Genomic DNA, 22,434 nt, shown 5'->3' on the forward strand with positions numbered 1-22,434 from the left:
CCGATGTTTAGGGTATTACAATATTGTTGGTGCTTATGTGATGATTGCACTGAAGTGCATTATATGTTTCTGTTTCAGTTATGATTGGCACTGAAGTGCCTAGTGCGTGTTTTTCAGTTCTACTCGCGTACCATATATTCCCATAAATATGCATTGAGCTATAAAAATAAATATGAAATTTTTGAATGACGTTTCAGTTAATAGAAATCATGATATTATTATTTTATCAGACAATATGAAAATGAAATGAAAAGTTCTGAAAAATGTACGAATGACTAAGATATGAATTGTTTATGTTATTTGATATTGATTTACATGATTTTTGATGAACTCATGAGAGGATGATTTTCAAGTTTTAAGGAAAAATCAACTTGATCAGCTCGGTTCTAAAGTTTTAATGTTTTTATTTAAATTACAATTTCATGTTATAATACTTTATGAAATTTATATTTTATATCATTTTAGTTATGTAGTTGCTTCACTAAGTTTTACGTAGCGCGTGATGGTTTTCATGCATAGGTTCGAATACAATAGAAGACGTGAAGTGAGAAGTTTGCCAGCATCTTATTGGAATCAAACCTACCGAAAATATCAATAAGACATCCTAACTTTGACTTATTAGTGGCATGTACATTATAATCATTGGGTTGCTTTATCAGATTTATTTTATAAAAGGTATGTAATAATAATTTATAACTCTTTTAATTTTGGATAATTTTAGCTATAATCGAATTTATGAATGAATATTATAAATAAATTTTAAAAAAAGTTTTAAATCAAGCAATATTAGGCATATGTATATAGATATGAAACAACATGAAACTGCCTAATTGCTACATAAAAATCAGCTTTGTTTGGAACAATAAATTATTATTTTATGACTATGCATACTAAAGAAATTACAAATTTTAAATTGTAAGAAAAAGATATTTTAAACCGCAACAAAATTTTAAGCATTTATGTTCAACAAATATCTATTAAGCTAATGTGACATCTTTAGTTCGTATTATGAGACATATATGGGCTATGGGTATTGCAATTACAACCACAACTGTAAACTGAACATATAATAAGAATATTTTTCTAAATACAAGAAAACTAGCCACTTAAGATCACACAAAGACCTTACAAGGAAAAGTTTAAAAAACCTAACCAAATAAACTCGAACAAGAGATAAATACAAATAGATTTGACTGCATCGAAAAATGAACCACAAAAGGAAATAAAGCTAATGAAAGACCACCGACATATTGCAAATCAGAATCGAGTAATGTGAAAATACTATTCACGAACTCAAATCGTATATCCAAATTCAATATGTGGGTCCAAAGCAGGGAATATCATAATGATAACAAATAAACACCATCTTGATCAGTCGTAGAGATGTCAAATCCAACCCCAAAAAAGATTAAATGAAAACAACGACCAAAGAACCGAAAATGTGCCATAGAGGCGGAGAAAACGTGCTATAAAGACATAAGAATACATGCTAAAAAGGCAAAATTATTAAGAATAAAAAAATAAGAAAAAACAAAGATACGCTATAATAAAGCAAAGGAAAAACAATTAATACTGGAGTTCGGTAATAGTACCAAGACTAGTGCCGTCGCCGATCATAAAGATAAAGATAAAGAAATAGCTACGAAGGAAGAAAGAAAAAATATGATATAATTTATTAAATTTATAAAATATTATATATATATATATATATATATATATATATATATATATATATATACATTAAATAAAAATAATTGTTAAATAATAAAAATGTAGAATACACAAAGAAACCAATATTTTAAAAGTTGTTAGTTGAAGTAAATTAATAGTGTTGTGAAAATAAATTTATGTTGATTGTTCATATTTTATCTTAAACTCAAACTGTAAATAAGCTCTTAAAAAATAAAACAATAATTATTTTGTATGCATAATGATTTAAGTCTTAAAATTCATTTTGATCTTGAACTATATTCATTTTCTATTTTAGTACCTAAGCTATTAGTTTTATCTTATTTCACCCCAAAATAACATTCAATAAAACATATTACATGTCATGTTCTTATTAGTAGCATTTTTAATTTAGGGTAAACCAAAGTGAAAGTGATAATTTAGATGCTAAAGTAGGATAAAAAACTAGGTACCAAAATAAAATAAATGTATAGTTGAAAGATCAAAGAATGAGATAATTTTACTCTTAATGAATATTGAACCCACAATCTAGAGAGAGAAGAAATGTTAACCAAGAGTTTTTGACCATATACTCTAAAGATTGTCGACGGATATTAAATTATTTTTAACTACACATAATAATAGTTGATTCCAGTGTAAGACTAATCTAACTTTTGAATGATTGAAAAATTGGTACATTTATTGGGGTCTCAATCAAAACCATTCCCTATATTTGGTTGCTATGTTTTTCCTTAACTTGCAATGCTTTGTTGTACTCTTATTAACAATTCCTTTTTTTTTAATTTAAAAATCTTAAATGGATAATTATTGAATTACAATTATATATATAATTTAGAAAATATAAACTCAAAAAGTAAAATAATTAATTCTTATAATTATAATATTATCTCATCATGGATTTAAATGATATTCCATTCCTTAACAATATATATGGTATAAACATTTTAAGCATACATAACTATAAAATTAAATAATAAAATACATGAAAACAAAAGCAAAGCCTTCAATAAAGAAATTTACAAATCAGAATTTTAAGAATAATACAAAGAATAAATTAATAACTTACAAAATCATAGATGAATTTCTCAACCTTTCATATTTGTTTTCTCGAATTTTTGCTCTTGATGGGTATTAAACCAACAATCTAGGAATAATAAATGTGTCAGCTTAGAACTTTTAACCACTTACTCTATAGATTATTGACAAGTATATTTAAAGTTGAAAAAGTAAATTAATATTAATAACTTTTATGTCCACAAAATATTTATTTATTGGATATATTTTTTAATAAAACACACATAATGCATCAACTATTAATAGTGTTAGAAACTATAAGAAAAAAAACAAAGAATTGCAGGATTAGGAGGCATGTTGAGCAAGGGCATGCACAGCGATATTTGCCGATCGACGAAGATAGGACACATCAATAAGAGAATGTGCATCCAAAAGACGTCGTGCTTCAACAAAAGTAAACCGGGCTACTGAAAGATCTAAGCAGCGATGCTACAATTGTCTAACAAGGTGGTTTATTTGATCAGTTCAAATAGAGTTGATGATAATATTTGATTATGGTAATTATTTGCGATTAATTTCTTTTAATTTGGATGGAGAGTCGGTAATTTTAATAGAAGTAAGATGTCAAGGATGGTGATCGTCTATGACCTTGGAGAGAAGAAAAAATCAAAAGAATAGGTGTTTGAGAGAGAGATTCCCTTAAGTTCTATATGAGGAGTTTATATAATGACTGTTAGTGTTAGCATAGATATATATGACTATTTGTAGATTGAATGATTGATATGATCTAATAATACGAGATGTCTGTATCTTATACAAGATTATGAAGGCAAATATATGGAGAGGAATGAGATAAGCCTTTTTCTTTAAATATTATTATTTTTTAAATAAAAGGGTGAACTTGCACAAAATCTGTACTTCAGTTCTTGGTTAAGAACTCCTAATATAGAGTCAGAGTCATGTATGAATAAACTTAAAAACAATATATTCCTACTAGAACTTGGAAATTAAAATTATACTCCTAAATGCACATTTGCATACTGATAGCCTAATCCCTCAGTAATCCACCAACGCCATGGCATCTGATTATTTGGCTGAAGATGAGTAACAAGGCACTGAACAAACTTCATAACCAAAAATTCTTACAGGGTAAATTTCAAAGTTTACTTATGGATGATGACGATAGTATCATTCAGTTCAAAATCTCTTCCCCCCCTCATTTATCCGAAGTAATTTCCATTTTTTCCCTTTAACATTCTTAACCCAAAAGAGAGAGAGAAAAAAAGATTTATGGTTCATGGCTGTTGACACGGCTGTGCAGTTCCAACATTTCTTGATGGTTAGGGTCAACAGAGAGAGCAGCTCGACAATCTCGGAGGGCCCCGAACACATCGCCAACATGCTCGTGGAAGGCAGCTCGTAGGTGTAGAAGATGAAGATCTGCTTTAAATGCGATTGCCCTAGACAGTTCGGCAATGGCTTCCTTCTCCTTGTGGTTATCCATTAACACTGTTCGTTCAACACAACCGAATTAGTATCATCATCTCAAGGGGGAAAAATACTAACAGCAGTATAATATACTATATATACATATATGTTCTGACCTGCAGCTCGATACCGGTAAGGATATACCCGGAGTGGATCTAGTCGAGTGACCATCTCCAGATCTGCCTTTGTGAGGTCACGATCACAGTACTCGGACCTTTTCTCATACGCTGATGCATTATTCTTAGCTTTTTCGATCAGTTTGGTCATTTCGACATATGCGGCAGCCTTATCGTTTTTTAGAAAATGGACACGTGCAAGACCTTGATGGGCTCTAGTGTGACGGATTTTGAGGGCATTGATGTAGCAATCAGCTGCTGAGTCTAATTTCCCACAATCAACAAAGACACTTCCAAGATTGTTAAGAGCCTGAGAAAAACAGAACTCAAACCAAGATTAGACATGCTGGAAAGTTAAATTTCCCGTTTTTTCAACACCAAAATTAGAACCGTGGACCATGAAGATTAAGAGGAAACCTTACTTGACCTTTCCGAAGATTATCCGAGGGACATTTCAAGGCATTTTCAAGCAGTGAAATAACTGTTGAAGAACAAGATAAATCGAGACTAGAGTCAGCCAATGCATAAGCTTTAAGGAAGAAGGCCTCGAAAGATCTACTAATTTTGATAGACTCTTCTGCCTTCCGAAGCCCTTCCTCAGAGTGACCAGTATCATATAGGATCCATCCCTCGTAAACCAGACGTTCATGCTCACTGGATGCACGTTCACGAGCTAATTCTAAACTTCGCATAGCCGCATCTGGACAGTTCAACCTGATCAAATAAAGGCATAAGTTCTTGCGAGTCATATAAGCAATGGGAACAATGAATGCTATAGGATGAACGAGCGGGAGTCGGGAGCATACATATTAGTCAGCAAGAAAATGGATGTTATAAAATGGGGAAAGAAAAAGAAAAGCAAAGCATACCTGAGGAGAAGTAATGATTGTCTGAAGTATAAAACACCTTTTGCCCCACCCGATTCAAGCATTTGGTAGATTACAGAGAGTGATCCGATATCATCAACAGAAGACCACCTATCATACAACTGCATCCAACAATCTGCAGTTGTCCAATTCCCAACATGCTCACGCACAAGCGTACGGAGCTGGGATGCTGCCACTCGTCCCTCAAACATTCTGTAATCTGGGGAAAGTGTTAGGATTGCCTGAACATCACGAATGGCTGCTTTGTAATCCTCAATAGCTAAATAGAGACAAAATCGGAGTTCCAAGCATTCCAATGCAAGTTTAAACCCAAGAACCCTGTTGATCTCAGCGAGAGCAGCTTGGACATTCTGTTTCATCATAAGAGAAGCAGCTCGATACCGGTAGGGGTATGTGAGAGTTGGGTCCAGTTCAGTTGCTTTCTCAAGGTCTTCCCACCTCTTATCACCTTCACAGTATAATGATCTTTCCTGATACATCCACCCTAGTGGGTTAACGGAAGAAATCACAGAGCTGAGCTTCTCATAAGACCAAAGTTTATGACCCTTAATGTAACCGAGTCTAGCCAAACCCGCAATAGAGTAAACATGTCCTAAACTTACAGCTCTCTCAAAAAGACTTTCGGCTTCATCATACTCTTTCCTCAGAAGCCTTGCACATCCCAACTGATGAAAAGCTAGCAATCTCTCTCTGTCAGTTCCAGCTGACTTAATCAACTGTTCTAGGAAACAAACAGTTTTATCAGATTGAGGATCTAGGTTCATAGCTACTTCACTTAATAAACAATACAATGGAAATGAGGCCTGTCCAACCATGATTGATCTCTGTTGTATATCGGCATTGCTAAATATTTCGACCACTCGTTCATCATTCAAACAATCAGGCAGTTCGTGCAATAAAACTTGCAAACATGACACAGCCAGGACAGGAGAATTCTGTTCGATGGCATATTCCATGAACTCTACTGCATCATCTTTGGTGCGAACCAAAGATGCAAGTTTCCTATCACAAGCATATTTGAGTCTTTCACAACAAAACTTGTTTGCAAAAACTAGTATTTCCAGCAAAAGATCAGGATGAACTTTGCTCAAACTTCCTGTGATGCTGAACTCAACAATTGTCCTCATACCCAATGGGGATATATTGTTTTTGGATAAATCTATGTCCTCGGAAAACGATTCAGTAAAGTAACCATTCAGCATAGCATGAAAAGGAGCTGAAAGAGAAGCAATTTTCTGCCTATCACAAACGATTTTCTCATCTCCAATCTTAAAGTTCACGTTTTTTGGTCTCTTGTTCCCATTCATCACAACAGTCTCCTGGGGAAAGCCACTCACCTCGACTTGAAGCTGAGAAACATCGACCGGCCCAAACTCTTGGGCACACGTATTGCAAGTTGCAAGCAAGTCAGCAATAAGTTCTTCTCCTTGCTTCTCATACTTCAACCATGCCCCAAATACAAGCCTGTCATGGACAGTGGCAGCCCTCTGCCAAGCCGAGCGGAGGCTTCTCCGCATCAATTTGGTTTCTCCAAGTCCCCTGAAGATCTGGAATTGTAACAAATAAAGAGTTGACCTCTCTTGGGGAGAACATGACTCCAGATCTTCATGAATTTGAGCTAAAACCTCTACATAATCAATAGGTTTAAAGAATGGCAACAATGGTGGCTCGGGAACCTTGATAAATGATTCTCTACAACAATTTCACCAAAACAATCTCAATTCATTTTTTTTTTCCAAAAACAAGAAAGAGAAAAACTATAAAAAAATACAGAAAATGAAAACAAAAACTTACATGGATGAAGAGGTGGTCGGGGAAGAAGATAATTTGGAAAGCTTCCCTCTTTCAACTTGGAGCCAAGACTGAGGATTGACAGCATTAAGCTGTGATTCTTTACATGAATCAGAGGGAAAGAAAGTTCTCATTGGGCATAAGAGATTAAACAAGTCCCAGATCTCCACAATAACCAAATGAGGTCTTCTTAATTTCCTCTCTTTACAAAACTCAAAAAAAAAAACCCAAAGATTTGTTTTTGAAAAAAAAAGTTCCCTTATCAATAATCTCACCACTACTATTTAGCTAAAAGACCCTTCCTTCCTACCTCACCAAGCAAGACATTTAATACAAGCAAACAAAACACCAGAAACAAACAATAATTCACTATATTTTCAATATGGGTATATATTAACAAGCTGGTACAGCCTATATAATTACACAAGCAAGAAATTACGGAAGGAAAAAAAGGATTCTTTTCACTGTAAAAAAATTCAACTAACCCTTGGTGTTAAGACACATACGAAATTAATGCTAAACTAGCCCTTAATCTACGATCTTTATCTAAAAGACAACCAAGCACACAATAAAATCAAAATACCTTAAGAAACACACTCATATGCTAAAGAGACTGGGAGAGAGAGAAAGAGGACGAAGAAAAAAAGGCTGGGGGATGTGTGGTATTTGGAGAAGGCAGAGGGAGATCAAAGTTTGAATCAAAAGTGAAGAGAGAAAAGATGGAAATTCCTGAGTCTCCATTGTTGTCTCCACTTTCCCATGCTGTTTGTAACGTTTTCTTTTGTTTGGTAAAAGGGAAAGTTATATACTTGTTTTTCTTTTTCTTTCTCCCACTCACTTTCCTTACATTGGACACCAGAAATATTACAGCTTGGAAGTGCACCCAAAAAAAAAAGAACGATAAACGCAACTAAGTTTAAATAATTATAATAAAATATTTGAAATGAAAAAGACAGTCACATAGAGAGAGGTGTAGTTGTAACTGAGACAGATAAAATAATTCTAGTTAGGATTATATAGTTGTCCCATGTACATCAACTTTGTCATAAAAATAATTAAATATAAAAATAATATAATTTTGGTACAAAATGTTTAGCTGGAAAAAAAATTACTTATTTTACACACTTTTAACAGAATAAAATACTCTTAAGTGAAAACAGGAATGTTGCACTTTTTAAGGTACGTTTGGTTCAAGGAATGTAATATTATCAGTGATAATAAAAGATTATCAGGAAATATAATTACTGAGAATGTTGTATTTTGTGTTTGGTTGGTTTAGCAAGAATGTAAGATTAACGTGTTTGGTTAAAAGAATAAAATATTATTAGAATGTATATTAGACTAAATTGTCCTTATTATATATTTGTATAATATTACAAGTTGAAAAATATTTATATATTTTCTTTAAAAAATTTAAATTCATAAAATTTATATAATTTTTTTTACAAAATTAAAAATATAAAAAATATTTAATGAAAGGGTAAAATTTTATTTTAACCCATGAACTTCATCTAAAATTTTAATTATAAACTTTTTTTTGTAAATCTAAAATAGTTTAAGGATAAATTTGTAATTTAACCTTTGTAGAATCTTTATTATTCAATGACAGAAGAAATATATTTTTGAAAAAAAAATTAAAGGCATTTCAGTCCAAAACGCCTATAATGTTACAATACCTAAGTGAAGGAAGTTAATGACATTCCCAGTAATATACCCCAAAAAATCCACTATTGGTAATAAAACATTACCGGGAATGATATTCCCGGCCAAACCAAACGGGGGAATGTGGATTCCATTGAATCCCACATTCCCCCATCAAAACGACCCATTTTTGTTTTATTTATTTTTTTATATTAAAACATATGATATGTTTCAAAATTTATATAAAATAAATATCCATTTATTAATACATGTGGAGTCATTTAATTTTTGATAAAAATAAGATTAAATATTTTTAAAAAAAATATTAGCATTCAGTTAGTATAGTGAAATGAACAATGGATTATTTAAGTAAGACTAAAGAACAATCTGAGTTGAGATGGTTATTCCCATATTAACCTTTGTAATACCTAATCTGAATGAATCGATTAGTATATCAATTTTTTTTAAAAAATAATAACATTAACAAGGATTTGAATTATAACATACAGTTATTTTATGTTTAAAACTTTTTTTAAAGTTTTATGATATTTATATTTTATATAAAATTAAACCCTTAATATCAAATAAAATAATCGATTAAACCTTTTATATAGATTATATCATCAACAGGTTACGAAAACAAAATGTAACAATTATCGTGAGCAATATCAATGAAGAGACTTGATTGTTTAAATTTAGTTAGAAAAGTTCAATTTGATATAAAAAATTACAAGAGTTTAACTATTTTCTATTGAAAGCTTCTACGAATAAATATTTTTTTAGAAAAAATAAGGTTTAAATTTAAATTTTTTAAATTAAAAAAGTAAAACAAAAGTCGGGGGAAAATTCAGAGGACTAAATTTGAAAACAAAAAATAGTTACTACTTTTAAGATATTTCATTTTGTGGGACAGACAGGCTTACTAATAATATGGGCCCACGTGGATCATGTCGAACCCAAAAGCCAATTAGTCAAAAGCTTATCTTTCTCCTTCCTCTTTTTCTTCTTTAAACAAACTAATAGCGGCAATCATCACTTAAAAAATAAATACTCTTTAGTATTTTGTTTTTAATTTATGTAGATTAATACATGTTAAAGTGTTCCACCATTGTTGGCTATCCCTTTCATTTGTAAGCAATGAATTTGTCTGCGACATAAAAGGAAAAAATTATGGTATTTTGTTTATGTTTGATTTTATAAATTAATTTCTAGAGAATTTGATATTTTGATATACTGAGATGCATGATCCACGGTATAGAATCAAAAATTTTATAAAATCCAATAAACTATCTGCTAGCATGAAACATGGTATTTTAGTTTAATAAAAGGATAACCATTTAGTTTTTTTTTTTTCTTCAATAAATTTTTTTAAAAAATAATCCGGGTCAAATAATTTAAAAATAAAATTAAAATGAATAAAGAAGTGTAAGCAGAATAAAAGGGATTCGGCGGTGGGTTGGGCCTAAAAATCTCGAGGGAAACGAGAAGGAAAATAGCATGTGAAATGAGCGAAGTGGCCGTCTTTGACAAATGCTGGCACCAACTCATCTTGGTCAGGCACCCACCCACCCTACATCTAACAACATTTTTCATTTGTTTTTTCAACGTCCCACTAGCATAAGGGACAAGCTCAATTATTTAAACGAAATTAATTATAATTTATGAGAATATAATTAATTTATTTAAATAAATAAATTTAATTTCATCAAACCTATATAATTTTTGATTTATTAATTGAATTAATTTAGGCCAAGTAGATTAAATTTTGGTTACATAATTAGAAAGATATAATTTCTTAAATGAATTAAACCGTTAAAAGTTGGTTAAGTAATAGATTAATTGAGTTTGAAAATAAACACGTATTTTTTTTAATTCTCAAATTACTTGCCATCTCACCAAGTAGTTTCAAACATTAAGCCATCCCTAAACCGAACACTCTGCATATCTGAAACCAAATCCAGTTGACAAGACAAAAGCTCCAATCTTAAGTTGACTTGCATCTCTTGGCTCCACTCTACTTGCTAATTATTTGGACAACAATCCTCATGCTCTTACCCATTACTCACTAGCAGTTTTTCACATTAAAATTTCAGGCTATCAATTATATAAAAAAAAAAATCTGTGAGAAGGCACAATTTTTTAAAAGCCATAATTAATGGTGATTTAAACACTGTGTAATAATGATACCCAGCCCAATGTGATGCATTTAAAACCGGGTTTCACCACTTGAGAAACGGTCTGGAAATTTTTTAAATTAGGCTTCACTTTATCAGATGCTCAAGACATCCGAGTATGGTATTTGGATAATCTATTTTAGAAACTAGCATCTTTATACCTCCTATCATTGAATATTATGTACTTTGATCGCAATCTAACATCTACAATAAAAAAACACAAGCATTCTAATTAATGTAGAATTTAAAGGAGGTTAGTGGTTGACAGAGTGTTGCTCTCCTTGAAAATTCTGAATCCGAACAATTGCATTTACAAAGTGAGTTTTATCGGTGGTCAAGAAATATTTAAAATATATATTATATTTTAATCGGTCTAAATTTTTTAAAAAGGAATTTAGAGGATACTTGCAACCCCACATTCCCTTTTCATTCGCATGAACAAATGCCATTTCAACTTTTCCCTTGTCTAGATTTGCACTCCATGTCGCCATGGACCATTATCTTTAATTCCATTTCTTACTTTTCGCCAATATTCCTTCTTTTACCAAAAACCAAGTATATTCTTAATATCTTTTATATATAAAAAAGAGAGTTACTACTTGAATTTAAGGAGAAATTTCAGTTGACATATACTGATGTAAAAAATAAATTATATTTAAATAATTTAAAACATTAAAATATTATAAATATGAAATTTACTTTCTTTATATTATCAATACATGCTATCAAAATATACCTACTGCATTGATCCTCCATGCACCTTGGCAACATATGTCATGAGACAAGAATCCATCAAAAACTGAAGATAATCGTACCAAGTATTTCATCAAAAAAGAATGCTTTTCACTGCAGTTTTCTCTGTGCATAGTTGTGTACAATCGTGACTGGTCTGTTAAAACCGTGAAGCTTTAATTTCATCACATAGATTTGCTTCAAAACATTACATAGCAGTAAACATTAGTCCATTGACTTGAAGGAAAAATACAACTTTTTTGGTTTTGTGTTCCCAGTTGCCTGAATGTGTGGCCAGACAACATAATCACGTTCCATCCCAACTTGAAGGTGAACCCATGGTAAGCTCAACCATTGTATAATCCAACTTAACCATCCCATAAATGCTGAATGAGAAGTGATAACCATATGTAGGGTCAAAATGATCCATTGAAGATCACAAAACAATGAAAGCAGCTGCTAAAAAGTAGGCAAGGCATGTTATGTTAGTGGAATGGGTTCTTCTTTGGAGGGATCACAGAAGATCCTACACCATTACTGGTTTGGACCACATGAATATTCCGATCCATGTATAATGTCTCTTAGATATGATTACCTTAACAGGGATGTATATATGATTTTATGTTCAACGAATAAGTTTATAAAATTTCAGGAGAACAAAAATAGATTATCAATAGAAAATACAAAGAAAATTCTTAAATTATATCATGAAAATTTAAAATTTCCAGGGGACGACTGCCCTACTAGTCCTTTCGGTCTATCCCTGATTATATATATAACCATGAATGTGGGTCACCTGAAAAATGACAAAAACGTTAGCAATATTGCAGACCAAGAGAGGGACATGTATGGGAATGAAGTTGGGGGGAACAAAGAGAAAGTTGTTTTTATTTGGAGTTGGAAATGTGGGCTAGCCATCACACTTTGGGTGATGGGAAAAAGAGGTAACAGGAACATGTGAAATGCGATGTATAGCTATAAGTTGAATGAATAGCAGAAAAGAAGTGGTTGTTTCTTTCATTGCTTTTGTTTTTCAAATTCCAATTTTAACTTTAAGCTCCATTATGTGTAGTCCTTTTCCATTTTGTTCCGTGTTTGTGAATTATTCTAGATCATGGTCCATGGCCATAGATGATCACCTCACCTTTGTTAAAACTTTACAGGCTCCTCCTCCTTGGAACTTACTGAAATTCTAGCCAACTCAAATGTATATCATCCTTTGCTCTCAACTTTTGGTTAAGGAAACAAAGTTTATAGGAATACATGACATTGGGAATAGTTAGGTTTTACTCATTGTTTGTATCTATATATATTATATATAAAGCTTGAGATATGAGGGGATGAATCTCAGCTTTCAAGGCTATGAGAAAAGCTAATCAAATGCTATCGATAAAATCTTGATTCAATGGTAAAATTAAGATATTGAAATTTTTAGATTCAATTTTCATAAATTATTAAAATCATTATCGATCGATGTAGTATCATTTTACGTTTACATACGTATTGCATGTCCGAATAGTTATATTTATCTAACATACATGGATGTATTTATTTTTTAAATGTACACAATTAAAGCGGAATCACAGTTTCACATATACAATCGAACCAAAATTAGAATTTTAATATATATAATTACACAAAATCAAAGTTCACGTATCAAATTTCACATCTCTTTAAAATTTACATCTCATAAATAAATTAAAAAATTACTTTTTAAATATATTTTTTATAAAGAGATGATATTTTACTGTTTAATCACTAATTAATTTTAATTTGTTAGGATATAAATAATAAAAATTATTTTCTTATAATATAATTAATCATGAGATAAATAATAAATGAAGGAGATAATTGTTGTATATTATTGTCTCTATCCAGCTTTGATAAACACAAATGAGGTACTTTATCCTTCAAGATCAAGTCTTGATAAATTATAGTAAATTTCATCGACCTAAGATAAAAACAGCTTTGCATCAATTCTCAAACAATATTAAAGAAAGTAAAATCAAGTCTCCACGGAAAAAATTTCCAAAAATTTATGTAACTCAAAGTTTATCTGTTTATGAGTACAATGACTTGATTATTTGATTCGTCGAAACCAAATGCAAGAGGTAATCGATCTTCTTGTTGAAATATTTGAGGTGTAAGGTGACGAAAACAATGTAAAAATTCCTTTGTTTCTTCACCATCATAAACAGGTCGGGCCTAGCACCAGCAACATCAGAATTAGAATGGGCTACTGTTACCTAATCAACCATGAATTTTGGTTGATGATTTTCATTTATAACCATTTTGTTTTTCTAGCCATAAACATTGTAATCATCATAGTTTTTATATCTAAGAAAACCCACCATTCTGGGGCCAAACCACGTGTTTGGTCTACGCAGAGATGATGACAGAATTGAAGCATGAAGAGTCTTACTCAACTTTTCGCGATTTCCAGTTTTTTTTCCTAATCTTTTTATGCGTCTCTCTCTCTCTCTCTTTCTCTCTGATCAATTATTCAATATCTTCACAGTTTATACAATGATATCTACACCACTCCTTTCGTCCGCAATCCTTGTTCCCAGATTAACTTGGACCTGTGAAGCAGCCAGAGAAGAGAGAAAGCTGAACCACAAATGGAAGTCGGTGCTATATCAGCCTCTACCACAGGGCTAAGTTCCCCACTAGCTACGATGATGATGCTACAACAACACAGAGATATTGAGATCGGTGCAGCATTATAATTGGGTGTCTCTGTCCAAATTTAGTGCCAAATACCTTTTGGTTGACGAAATTATATGTTGCGATGCGAGCTTGCGTCGTACTTTTGGAGTCAACTGTAAACACCCTTCAAAAGGTGTTTTGCAGTTAATTTATAAATATACTTTTCTGAGTAAAGTAAAAATTAAAGTCTCTTGTTGGATTTTTAAGTTACATTTTAGTTTTTTTTAGTGTTGTTTGATATATTTCTTAATACAATAATTTAAAATTTGTGAATTGAAACATATTCAAATGTATTTCGAGATAATTCATTCAGTGATCTTAAAGGTTCGAGATTTCTGTTTCGAATAGCTATGTTCATGTATATATTATCAATAATTAAAAAATATTTCGAATAAATATTATTTTTAATCACCTCAACTATTAAAAAAACTTATTTTGAGACGTTTAAACCTAAACTCTTAAAAATTTGAGAGTGGAAAAATAATTAAACTGAGATCAAAGTAACCTTTAACTAGCAAAAACAAAATTCCATTTGCTGCTGCATGCCTAGTTTTTGTACTGTTTTCATTTCCTCGTTTACAATTTTAGATCCTTCAGCTACTCATTCTGCCATTTTACTCTGTATATCATATAAAAACATATATTTAATTGTTTATATTTTGAGGTTAATTTAGATAAATGTATATGTTATATTTTTTTGAAAGTGGTTTCAACCTTAGATCACGAGTAGTTTGTGTTCAAAACTTCAAATATTTAATTTTTTATCGACTACGATTCTTTATTTAAATCAGAAGAATTAAATCGTCAAAGTCGTCCAAACCCAACTTTTCCTATCAACGTTTTATATTTTTTTTATAAACACTTAAAAACAACACTTTATCTCATCATATTTTAGATATGATATTTTTTAATTTTTTCAAATTAAGATATTTGTTGTTTCATTATGTTTTTTTGGCTAAAAATTAGGGTATCTATAATTGATAACAATTATTAATGTATTTGTACAGTTGGTGTGATAAATGATTATGAAATATGGTTCAGATCAAATCTCATATCATATGATTAAGGCAACATATCTTAAGTTACATAAATTGGTGCCCTTAATGATAAAGGCTATATAGGTTTTAATTAATAAAATAATTAAAATTGTTATCATTAGATAAAAAATTAAATATCTAGAGTAAGTATAAGATAATATATATTTAAATATAACTCTCAATCATTTGACATCAAGCATTGATATTTTTTATTTTTTAATACTCAAACCTAAGACATTAGTGAATAACAACAAATCATATATCACCAAAGTCGTTTATTCGATTTTAATTATTTTCTATACATATTTCACACGTCAATAGCTTATTTTTCCAAGTTATTTGGTTGGATTTTTTAATATTTTTTATGATTTTCTTTTTATTATTTAATGACTACTTTATAATATTTGTTTTAAAGAAAATAATCAATTAATGTAATTAGTTTACCATTTTTTTGTATACTCCTTTTTTTTTTTGGAATTATGAATTCGTTATATTCTCATTATTTATCCAATAAATTTGGTTGGTTTCATTAGTTAAAAAAATATGTACATTTTTAAACATTATCTAATAATAATGTATTAATAATTTTTGTCAATTTAATAGCTATTGAAGATAAAAATAAAAATAATTAATATTTGATGTGCCAATGAGTCATGTAATCATAAAATTTTAAAATTATTTTTCTTAAATTCACTTTTGATAATTTTTCATTATATAATTCGTTAATAACATATAAAACTGTAAATCATTACTACATCAAATATTCATAAAAAAAAAAATATAAAGTAAACAATTCACACTAATAAACACAATAAACTTAGATGAAATAGGAAGGTCTAACATTGCAGACGTAATAATGCGAACGTCATTTGTGGATGAACTTCTTAAGGCTAAGATCAAACCATTCGAAATTGTGTTGGCTTTGTCCTCTTTCATTAAGTTTAGACAAAACAGAATACTCCTGCTCCAGCTATCTTTATCTATTACCGACGTTGTTGCTTGTCATTTCAGCCATCAACTTTGAGTGCCAATGCAGGCTAAATTTGGAACCTTGAAAGTGGGGTTGTTACAATATATGTAAGTCTTAATAGAAAGATTTTATTGAAAATGTTAATATTTTTTAATATTTTTGGTGAAGTGTTAATAAAATATTATTTTTATCGAAAATGTTAATTTTGTTACCTAATTTTCAGTAAAAAAATAATATTTTAGGTAGCGTCTAATATTAACATTTTCGGTAGAAAAAAAATAATGTTTGAACTAGCGCTTGACTGGAAATATTAAACATTTTAAGTAGTACCCAATATTAATATTTTCGGTAGAAAAATAATATTTTATGTAACGCTTTACCGAAAATATTAAAAAACATTAATATTTCTAGTAGTGTCTTTCCTTAATCGTATATTAAGACTGTCGTACATTAGACATTCAATATTATCCATTCATGTCTACAAATTGGTTTATGATTTCGGCTACTAGAAGACAGAGAAACAACAAAAATGGATTAATGTCTTGTAAGAAATAAATTAGCGCCTCTCGAAATATTCAATTTTTAGTTAAACACTTTAATCACACGGCCAAAACAATCTATTGTAAGTAACAGTCTATATGACACGTACTGTTGGGTCTTTTAACAAAAATATACACATATACCAACACAAATTGGAATATTGGATCAAGAAAATTATTTCAATGTTTTCCTTTTTAAAAAAAATTGAAATCAATTTTCTTTCAATTTATGAATACTTTATCGTATTTATCATCAATAATTTTAAATTTGACAAAATAATAAAAAAAATCATAATAAATTTAAAATATTATATGTGTAACTTAAATTTATATCTTAATGTTTAATCTATATTTGTGATCTTATCTGTCTCGACAATATTACTTTGTCTTGTTAACTCTTTCCGCTACATTATTCATGATACATATTAATGAAAACCGTCCACTCCGTACATTTTTTTTATTATATTATCATTTTTTATATATATTTTTCCTGAGTGATTATTTGAAAGTTGTGATTTAAAGAGATGATGATGTATTAATAAAAATATTGAAATGAACGATTTTATTTGATAAAAATTATAAATAAGTTAAAAATTACATAAAACGATTAATCATTAAAAGGAAAAAAATATAAACAAATCATCAATAATTAATAAAATAAAATAAAAATAATCAAAATGTTCTTTACACTTTTCTTATAAAATTAGTTTTCATAAACCATAATCACCGATAGTATTAAGTAACTGCCATTAATTTATGTGTCAATGAAGAATTTGTTTTCCTGTATTATCCAATGACGGTTCAACACGTTGGATAATAAGCCACGTCGCCCATTAGTAGTCTTCCCAACAAAGTAGAATTTTGAAAACCCTCCCCCTTCACGGACAAAACCTGCACGAGGTGAGCAGCCGAAGAATTTATTTTATTAAAAAGATTATAATATACCAATGATAATTGAACTACTCATATTTTTTTTAAAAATATTTTTAAATTAATATATAAATCAGATATTTTCTTTTAATTTAACAATAAACACTTAAACATCTATATAAATATTATATTTAAATTTTTAAAAATAATAACTATTTTTAAACTACATATCAATTGATTCATGTTTAAATATATATTTAATTATATTGAAGGGAAAACACCTTGAAAAGCTGAAGTAGAGAAAGAAGAGAGGGAGTTAACACTGAGGCGGGTCCCTTACCCCACTGAACCGAGTGAATGAATATGCATGATTTCCCTCCTATAAAACCACCCCCAAGGTCTTCCCATTTCCCATGTACCCTCCTTCCACCATCTCCTCTCTCTATCTTCCTTTGAATCTCCTCCACTTAAACTAAACGCAAACATTACTTTGATGGGGAACTCCGATTATGTCTACCCCGACCGCCACTCTCCTCACCAAGTGGCCGTTCCTCCGCCGCAACCGTTTTTCAAGTCATTCAAGAACTCTCTCAAGGAGACGTTCTTCCCGGATGACCCACTCAGGCAATTCAAGAACAAACCACCTTCTCGCAAGTTTTTACTCGGACTTCAATATGTCATGCCCATTCTCGAATGGGGTCCTCGATACAGCTTTGAGTTCTTGAAATCTGACCTCATGTCTGGGATCACCATCGCCAGTCTTGCAATCCCTCAGGGTATTAGCTATGCTAAGCTCGCTAACTTGCCGCCTATTCTCGGCCTTTGTAAGTACTAAAAATATTAGTACTATTTACAACCAACTTAATCAGTCAATGAGATAATTAGTAATTACGTAGTTGTTTAAAAGGTACTGATCAACTTCTTTTTTTTTTTTGGGGGGGGGGGGTTGGAAAATAAAGATTCAAGCTTTATTCCGCCATTGATTTATGCGATGATGGGGAGTTCGAGAGATCTGGCCGTAGGGACTGTTGCAGTTGCATCACTTCTCATGGGCTCTATGTTGGGGAACGGAGTGAATGCTGCTGAGAATCCCACGCTTTATCTTCACCTTGCTTTCACTGCAACTTTTTTCGCCGGCATTCTGCAAGCTTCATTAGGCCTCTTAAGGTATATAAACTGATGACCCCCACCCCACACACGTATATATATAGCTCTCTTCTCCTTCCCCTTCCTTCAGGTTCTGTAAAGGTTTTTGAGGTCGACTTCTGTTAATTAGATTGAAAATTACACTTAAAAAAGAAGTCAAGTATATAGCGTAAAAAACAGCAATTAGTATTTTTGGTTGCAAGGTCTTAATTTGACGAAAAAAAGGATAACAGGAGAACATGTTGTACTATGTCGTCTCGCTGCCGGAACTTGCTGCTGTCTGGATGGATATGTGTTTAAACCTAAACTTCACGAACCTAACATTACTATACCAGTAAGAATTTAGAAAGAAATAAAATATGACTATATATAACAACGAGAATCTACACAGAATACGATTGAACCATTGCTTTCCCAATCCCGATGACAATCGTCATGTATTGTCGGATAGGATTTGACACCCAAAGTGGTACAATTTATTAACGTAGAACAATTCAAAGAAAAGAGAGAAAAAAACCCTTTTCATATATGTATACATAAAAGTAACACAGTAGATATTCTTGATGGTAAAAATGAAAATTTAATTGAATGATTGGTGTTGTATTTTTTGTTTCTTTTTGCAGGCTAGGGTTTATAGTGGACTTTCTTTCGCATGCGACGATAGTAGGGTTCATGGCAGGGGCAGCCACCGTGGTGATATTGCAACAGCTAAAGGGAGTTCTAGGACTCGAGCACTTCACTCGTTCCACCGATATTATCTCCGTCTTGCGCTCCGTCTTCTCCCAAATTCACGAGGTCAGTCTTTATTTTATAAATTTTTATCCGCAGTAAAAAATATATATAATAAAAACACTTATAATTCTATCGTTTTATCCTCTTCTGAAACCTATGATAAGTATCTTTATTGAAAATAAAATAATATTTTTCTATAAAAGTGAGGAAAAGGATTAATGTGCCATGGTTCACGGGTACTTCAATATTTATAATACAATTATAGTCTTATAGACAAATGATTATTGTTATTATTTTTTATATATGCATGTTCACATCCACGGCCTGATATTTTGAGAAAGAGTTGTCTGACAATTCACTCATAATAGTATGTTTGGTGATAATATATAATAGTCTGACAGTCGTAATATCTAATATTTGACAGTGGAGATGGGAGAGTGCTGTGTTGGGCATTGTTTTCCTCTTCTTCCTCCTCATCACCAGATACTTCGTAAGTAAATCTTATTTGTTATTATTATTAAAAAAACACAAATATAGTTTATATAATATATGTTCTAAGATAACACATAATCTTTGGACTCTTCCATGACAAACAGGGCAAACGACGACCCAAGCTATTTTGGATATCAGCAATGGCACCTTTGACATCAGTCATTCTTGGAAGTCTTCTCGTTTATCTCACACATGCCGAAAAACACGGAATTCAAGTGGTAGAAAAACACGGTTTATCTCACAGTCATTCTTGTCATAAAATTTATGTTTTTGTTTTTATTTCGTGGAAGTATGAAGAGCTTCTGACTTTGTTGCAACCTTATTGACGTGACAATGGCAGATAGGGAACTTGAAGAAAGGGTTGAATCCACCGTCGTTTGGGGATTTTGTATTCACCTCTTCGTATTTGTCAACAGCCGTGCAGACCGGCATGGTCACTGGCATCATTGCCCTCACCGTAAGCTACCTTTCTCGGTTCTAACTTTAAATGACATCAATTTCATTAGTTTAAAGACAATACGTAAACTGATTGTACTTGCTGTTTGGTGTTAATACAGGAAGGAATAGCAGTGGGAAGAAGTTTCGCCATGTTCAAGCAGTACCACATTGATGGGAACAAAGAAATGGTAGCTATTGGGACCATGAACATTGTTGGTTCTTGCTTTTCTTGCTATCTCACAACAGGTGAATCTTGCTGCTGGTTTTCCTTTGAAGCACAAAGAAATGGTTTTTGATAATTGGCTAATTGTGGCATTGGTGTTGATATGTTTTTCAGGGCCATTTTCTCGGTCGGCTGTTAACTTCAATGCAGGATGTAAGACGGCAATGTCGAACGTTGTCATGGCCTTTGCAGTTATGGTCACATTGATGTTCCTAACACCACTATTCCATTACACTCCCCTCGTGGTGTTGTCTGCAATAATAATGGCTGCAATGTTTGGCCTCATCGATTACGAGGCTGCAATTCATCTTTGGAAGGTCGATAAATTTGATTTCATGGTGTGTATGGGCGCATACCTCGGTGTCGTTTTAGCAAGCGTGGAGGTTGGGTTAGTCATAGCGGTACGATCATGCATATATCAACAAAAACACAACTGAAAATAAATCTATTTCCTTCACCAATAACAAAATCTTCTAATGAGTCTGTAATAAAATGCAGGTTGCAATATCTGTGCTGAGATTGCTGCTGTTCGTTGCAAGACCGAGGACATTTGTTCTCGGAAACATTCCGAATTCCACCATCTACAGAAACGTTGAGCAATATCCAACTACAAACAGTGTTCCTGGTATTCTTATACTTGAGATTGATGCGCCAATTTACTTTGCTAATGCAAGCTACCTAAGAGAAAGGTACTTGAATTTGATTGTAAAAACTATCTTAAAACTGCACCAAATCCATTTCAAGGTTATCAGTTATCTTAATTTGATCAAATGGATTGATCTTATCAGGATTTCAAGGTGGATTGATGAAGAGGAAGACAGGCTGAAATCTGCAGGGGAAACAGGCCTACAGTATGTTATACTTCATATGAGTGGTGAGTGATTTTATCCATCCAGCAAGAACTGCAGCCATATTATGTCAAAGAACAAAAAAATTATATAGAGAATCTTACGAGGATATTATATTGTTGGTTTCATAGCTGTTGGTAACATTGATACTAGTGGAATAAGCATGCTTGAAGAAGTGAAGAAAACTACCGACAGAAGGGGGCTCAAGGTATTTTCTCCTGCAATTTACTTGGCAACATTGTGTAAAAATTAATGGGAAAAAACTTACCAAATTTATCATTCTACTTGCGTAGCTTGTTTTGGCCAACCCTGGAGCCGAAGTGATGAAGAAACTGAACAAATCTAAGTTCATAGAAACGATAGGGCAAGAATGGATATATTTGACAGTAGGAGAAGCTGTGGAAGCCTGCCATTACAAGCTTCATACATGCAAACCAGACTCCACCAATGAGGAACCGCAGCCATGGAACAACGTCTAAAGCTTAACAGGAACATAATTTTTCTTTTCATGTATTGATTATAATTCACTTCTGTCATCCAAGAATCAGGTTGCAAAGCCATATTAAACTTTAGATGCTTCCATTGGATCCAAAAATAAGTTGTAGAGTGATACATATCATGGCAATGAAGTTTCAAGAAAAATGAGCATCAACGAATGCTGTTGACTACAATGCTACTGTGTAAACAATCAGTATTTTGTTTTCTGAATAAGTTTCTAAACTCGAGCAAAGATTAGAACTATTTGGAAACAAATCAAACGACATTGTTCTTGACACTGTAAATTTCGTGTGGAAGTTTGGAAACTAAAGCCCAATCTGTACGAGTGCTGTAATTTTGTAGAAATTTTGTACCAATTTCCAAGCATGGTAATTCCCAACCTTCCTTGCCAATGAGCTAA

General features: G+C 31.7%; 2 protein-coding genes across 2 annotated transcripts; one reads left to right on the plus strand and one right to left on the minus strand.

Moving 5' to 3' along the window:
• Window positions 1–3,763: 3,763 nt before the first annotated feature.
• On the minus strand, window positions 3,764–7,857 carry LOC120143689 (ETO1-like protein 1). The gene is made up of 5 exons (XM_039157944.1): window positions 6,989–7,857; window positions 5,177–6,886; window positions 4,730–5,021; window positions 4,308–4,617; window positions 3,764–4,212 (listed from the first exon to the last, which is right to left on the minus strand). The coding sequence occupies exons 1-5, from the start codon at window positions 7,117–7,119 to the stop codon at window positions 3,992–3,994; spliced, it is 2,664 nt and encodes an 887-aa protein (XP_039013875.1). The 5' UTR covers window positions 7,120–7,857; the 3' UTR covers window positions 3,764–3,991.
• Window positions 7,858–18,072: 10,215 nt separating this feature from the next.
• Window positions 18,073–22,034, plus strand: LOC120143690 (sulfate transporter 3.1-like). Its single transcript, XM_039157945.1, has 12 exons — window positions 18,073–18,481; window positions 18,617–18,824; window positions 19,427–19,598; window positions 19,960–20,025; window positions 20,132–20,245; window positions 20,368–20,484; window positions 20,585–20,711; window positions 20,803–21,089; window positions 21,187–21,377; window positions 21,477–21,562; window positions 21,668–21,744; window positions 21,830–22,034. Exons 1-12 carry the CDS (start codon window positions 18,151–18,153, stop codon window positions 22,013–22,015), a joined length of 1,962 nt encoding a protein of 653 aa, XP_039013876.1. The 5' UTR covers window positions 18,073–18,150; the 3' UTR covers window positions 22,016–22,034.
• Window positions 22,035–22,434: the final 400 nt, after the last annotated feature.

Source organism: Hibiscus syriacus, unplaced genomic scaffold (genome assembly GCF_006381635.1).
Source record: "Hibiscus syriacus cultivar Baekdansim isolate YM2019G1 unplaced genomic scaffold, ASM638163v2 tig00110860_pilon, whole genome shotgun sequence".
Classification (NCBI taxonomy): domain Eukaryota; kingdom Viridiplantae; phylum Streptophyta; class Magnoliopsida; order Malvales; family Malvaceae; genus Hibiscus; species Hibiscus syriacus.

Coding starts and splice junctions, on each gene's coding strand:
- LOC120143689 (XM_039157944.1), bottom strand. CDS start 7,119: ATGAGAACTTTCTTTCCCTCTGATTCATGTAAAGAATCACAGCTTAAT. Junction 6,887..6,988: donor CCGACCACCTCTTCATCCAT/GTAAGTTTTTGT, acceptor AAATTGTTGTAG/AGAATCATTTATCAAGGTTC. Junction 4,618..4,729: donor ATAATCTTCGGAAAGGTCAA/GTAAGGTTTCCT, acceptor TGTTTTTCTCAG/GCTCTTAACAATCTTGGAAG.
- LOC120143690 (XM_039157945.1), top strand. CDS start 18,151: ATGGGGAACTCCGATTATGTCTACCCCGACCGCCACTCTCCTCACCAA. Junction 19,599..19,959: donor TCTTCTCCCAAATTCACGAG/GTCAGTCTTTAT, acceptor AATATTTGACAG/TGGAGATGGGAGAGTGCTGT. Junction 21,745..21,829: donor CCGACAGAAGGGGGCTCAAG/GTATTTTCTCCT, acceptor CTACTTGCGTAG/CTTGTTTTGGCCAACCCTGG.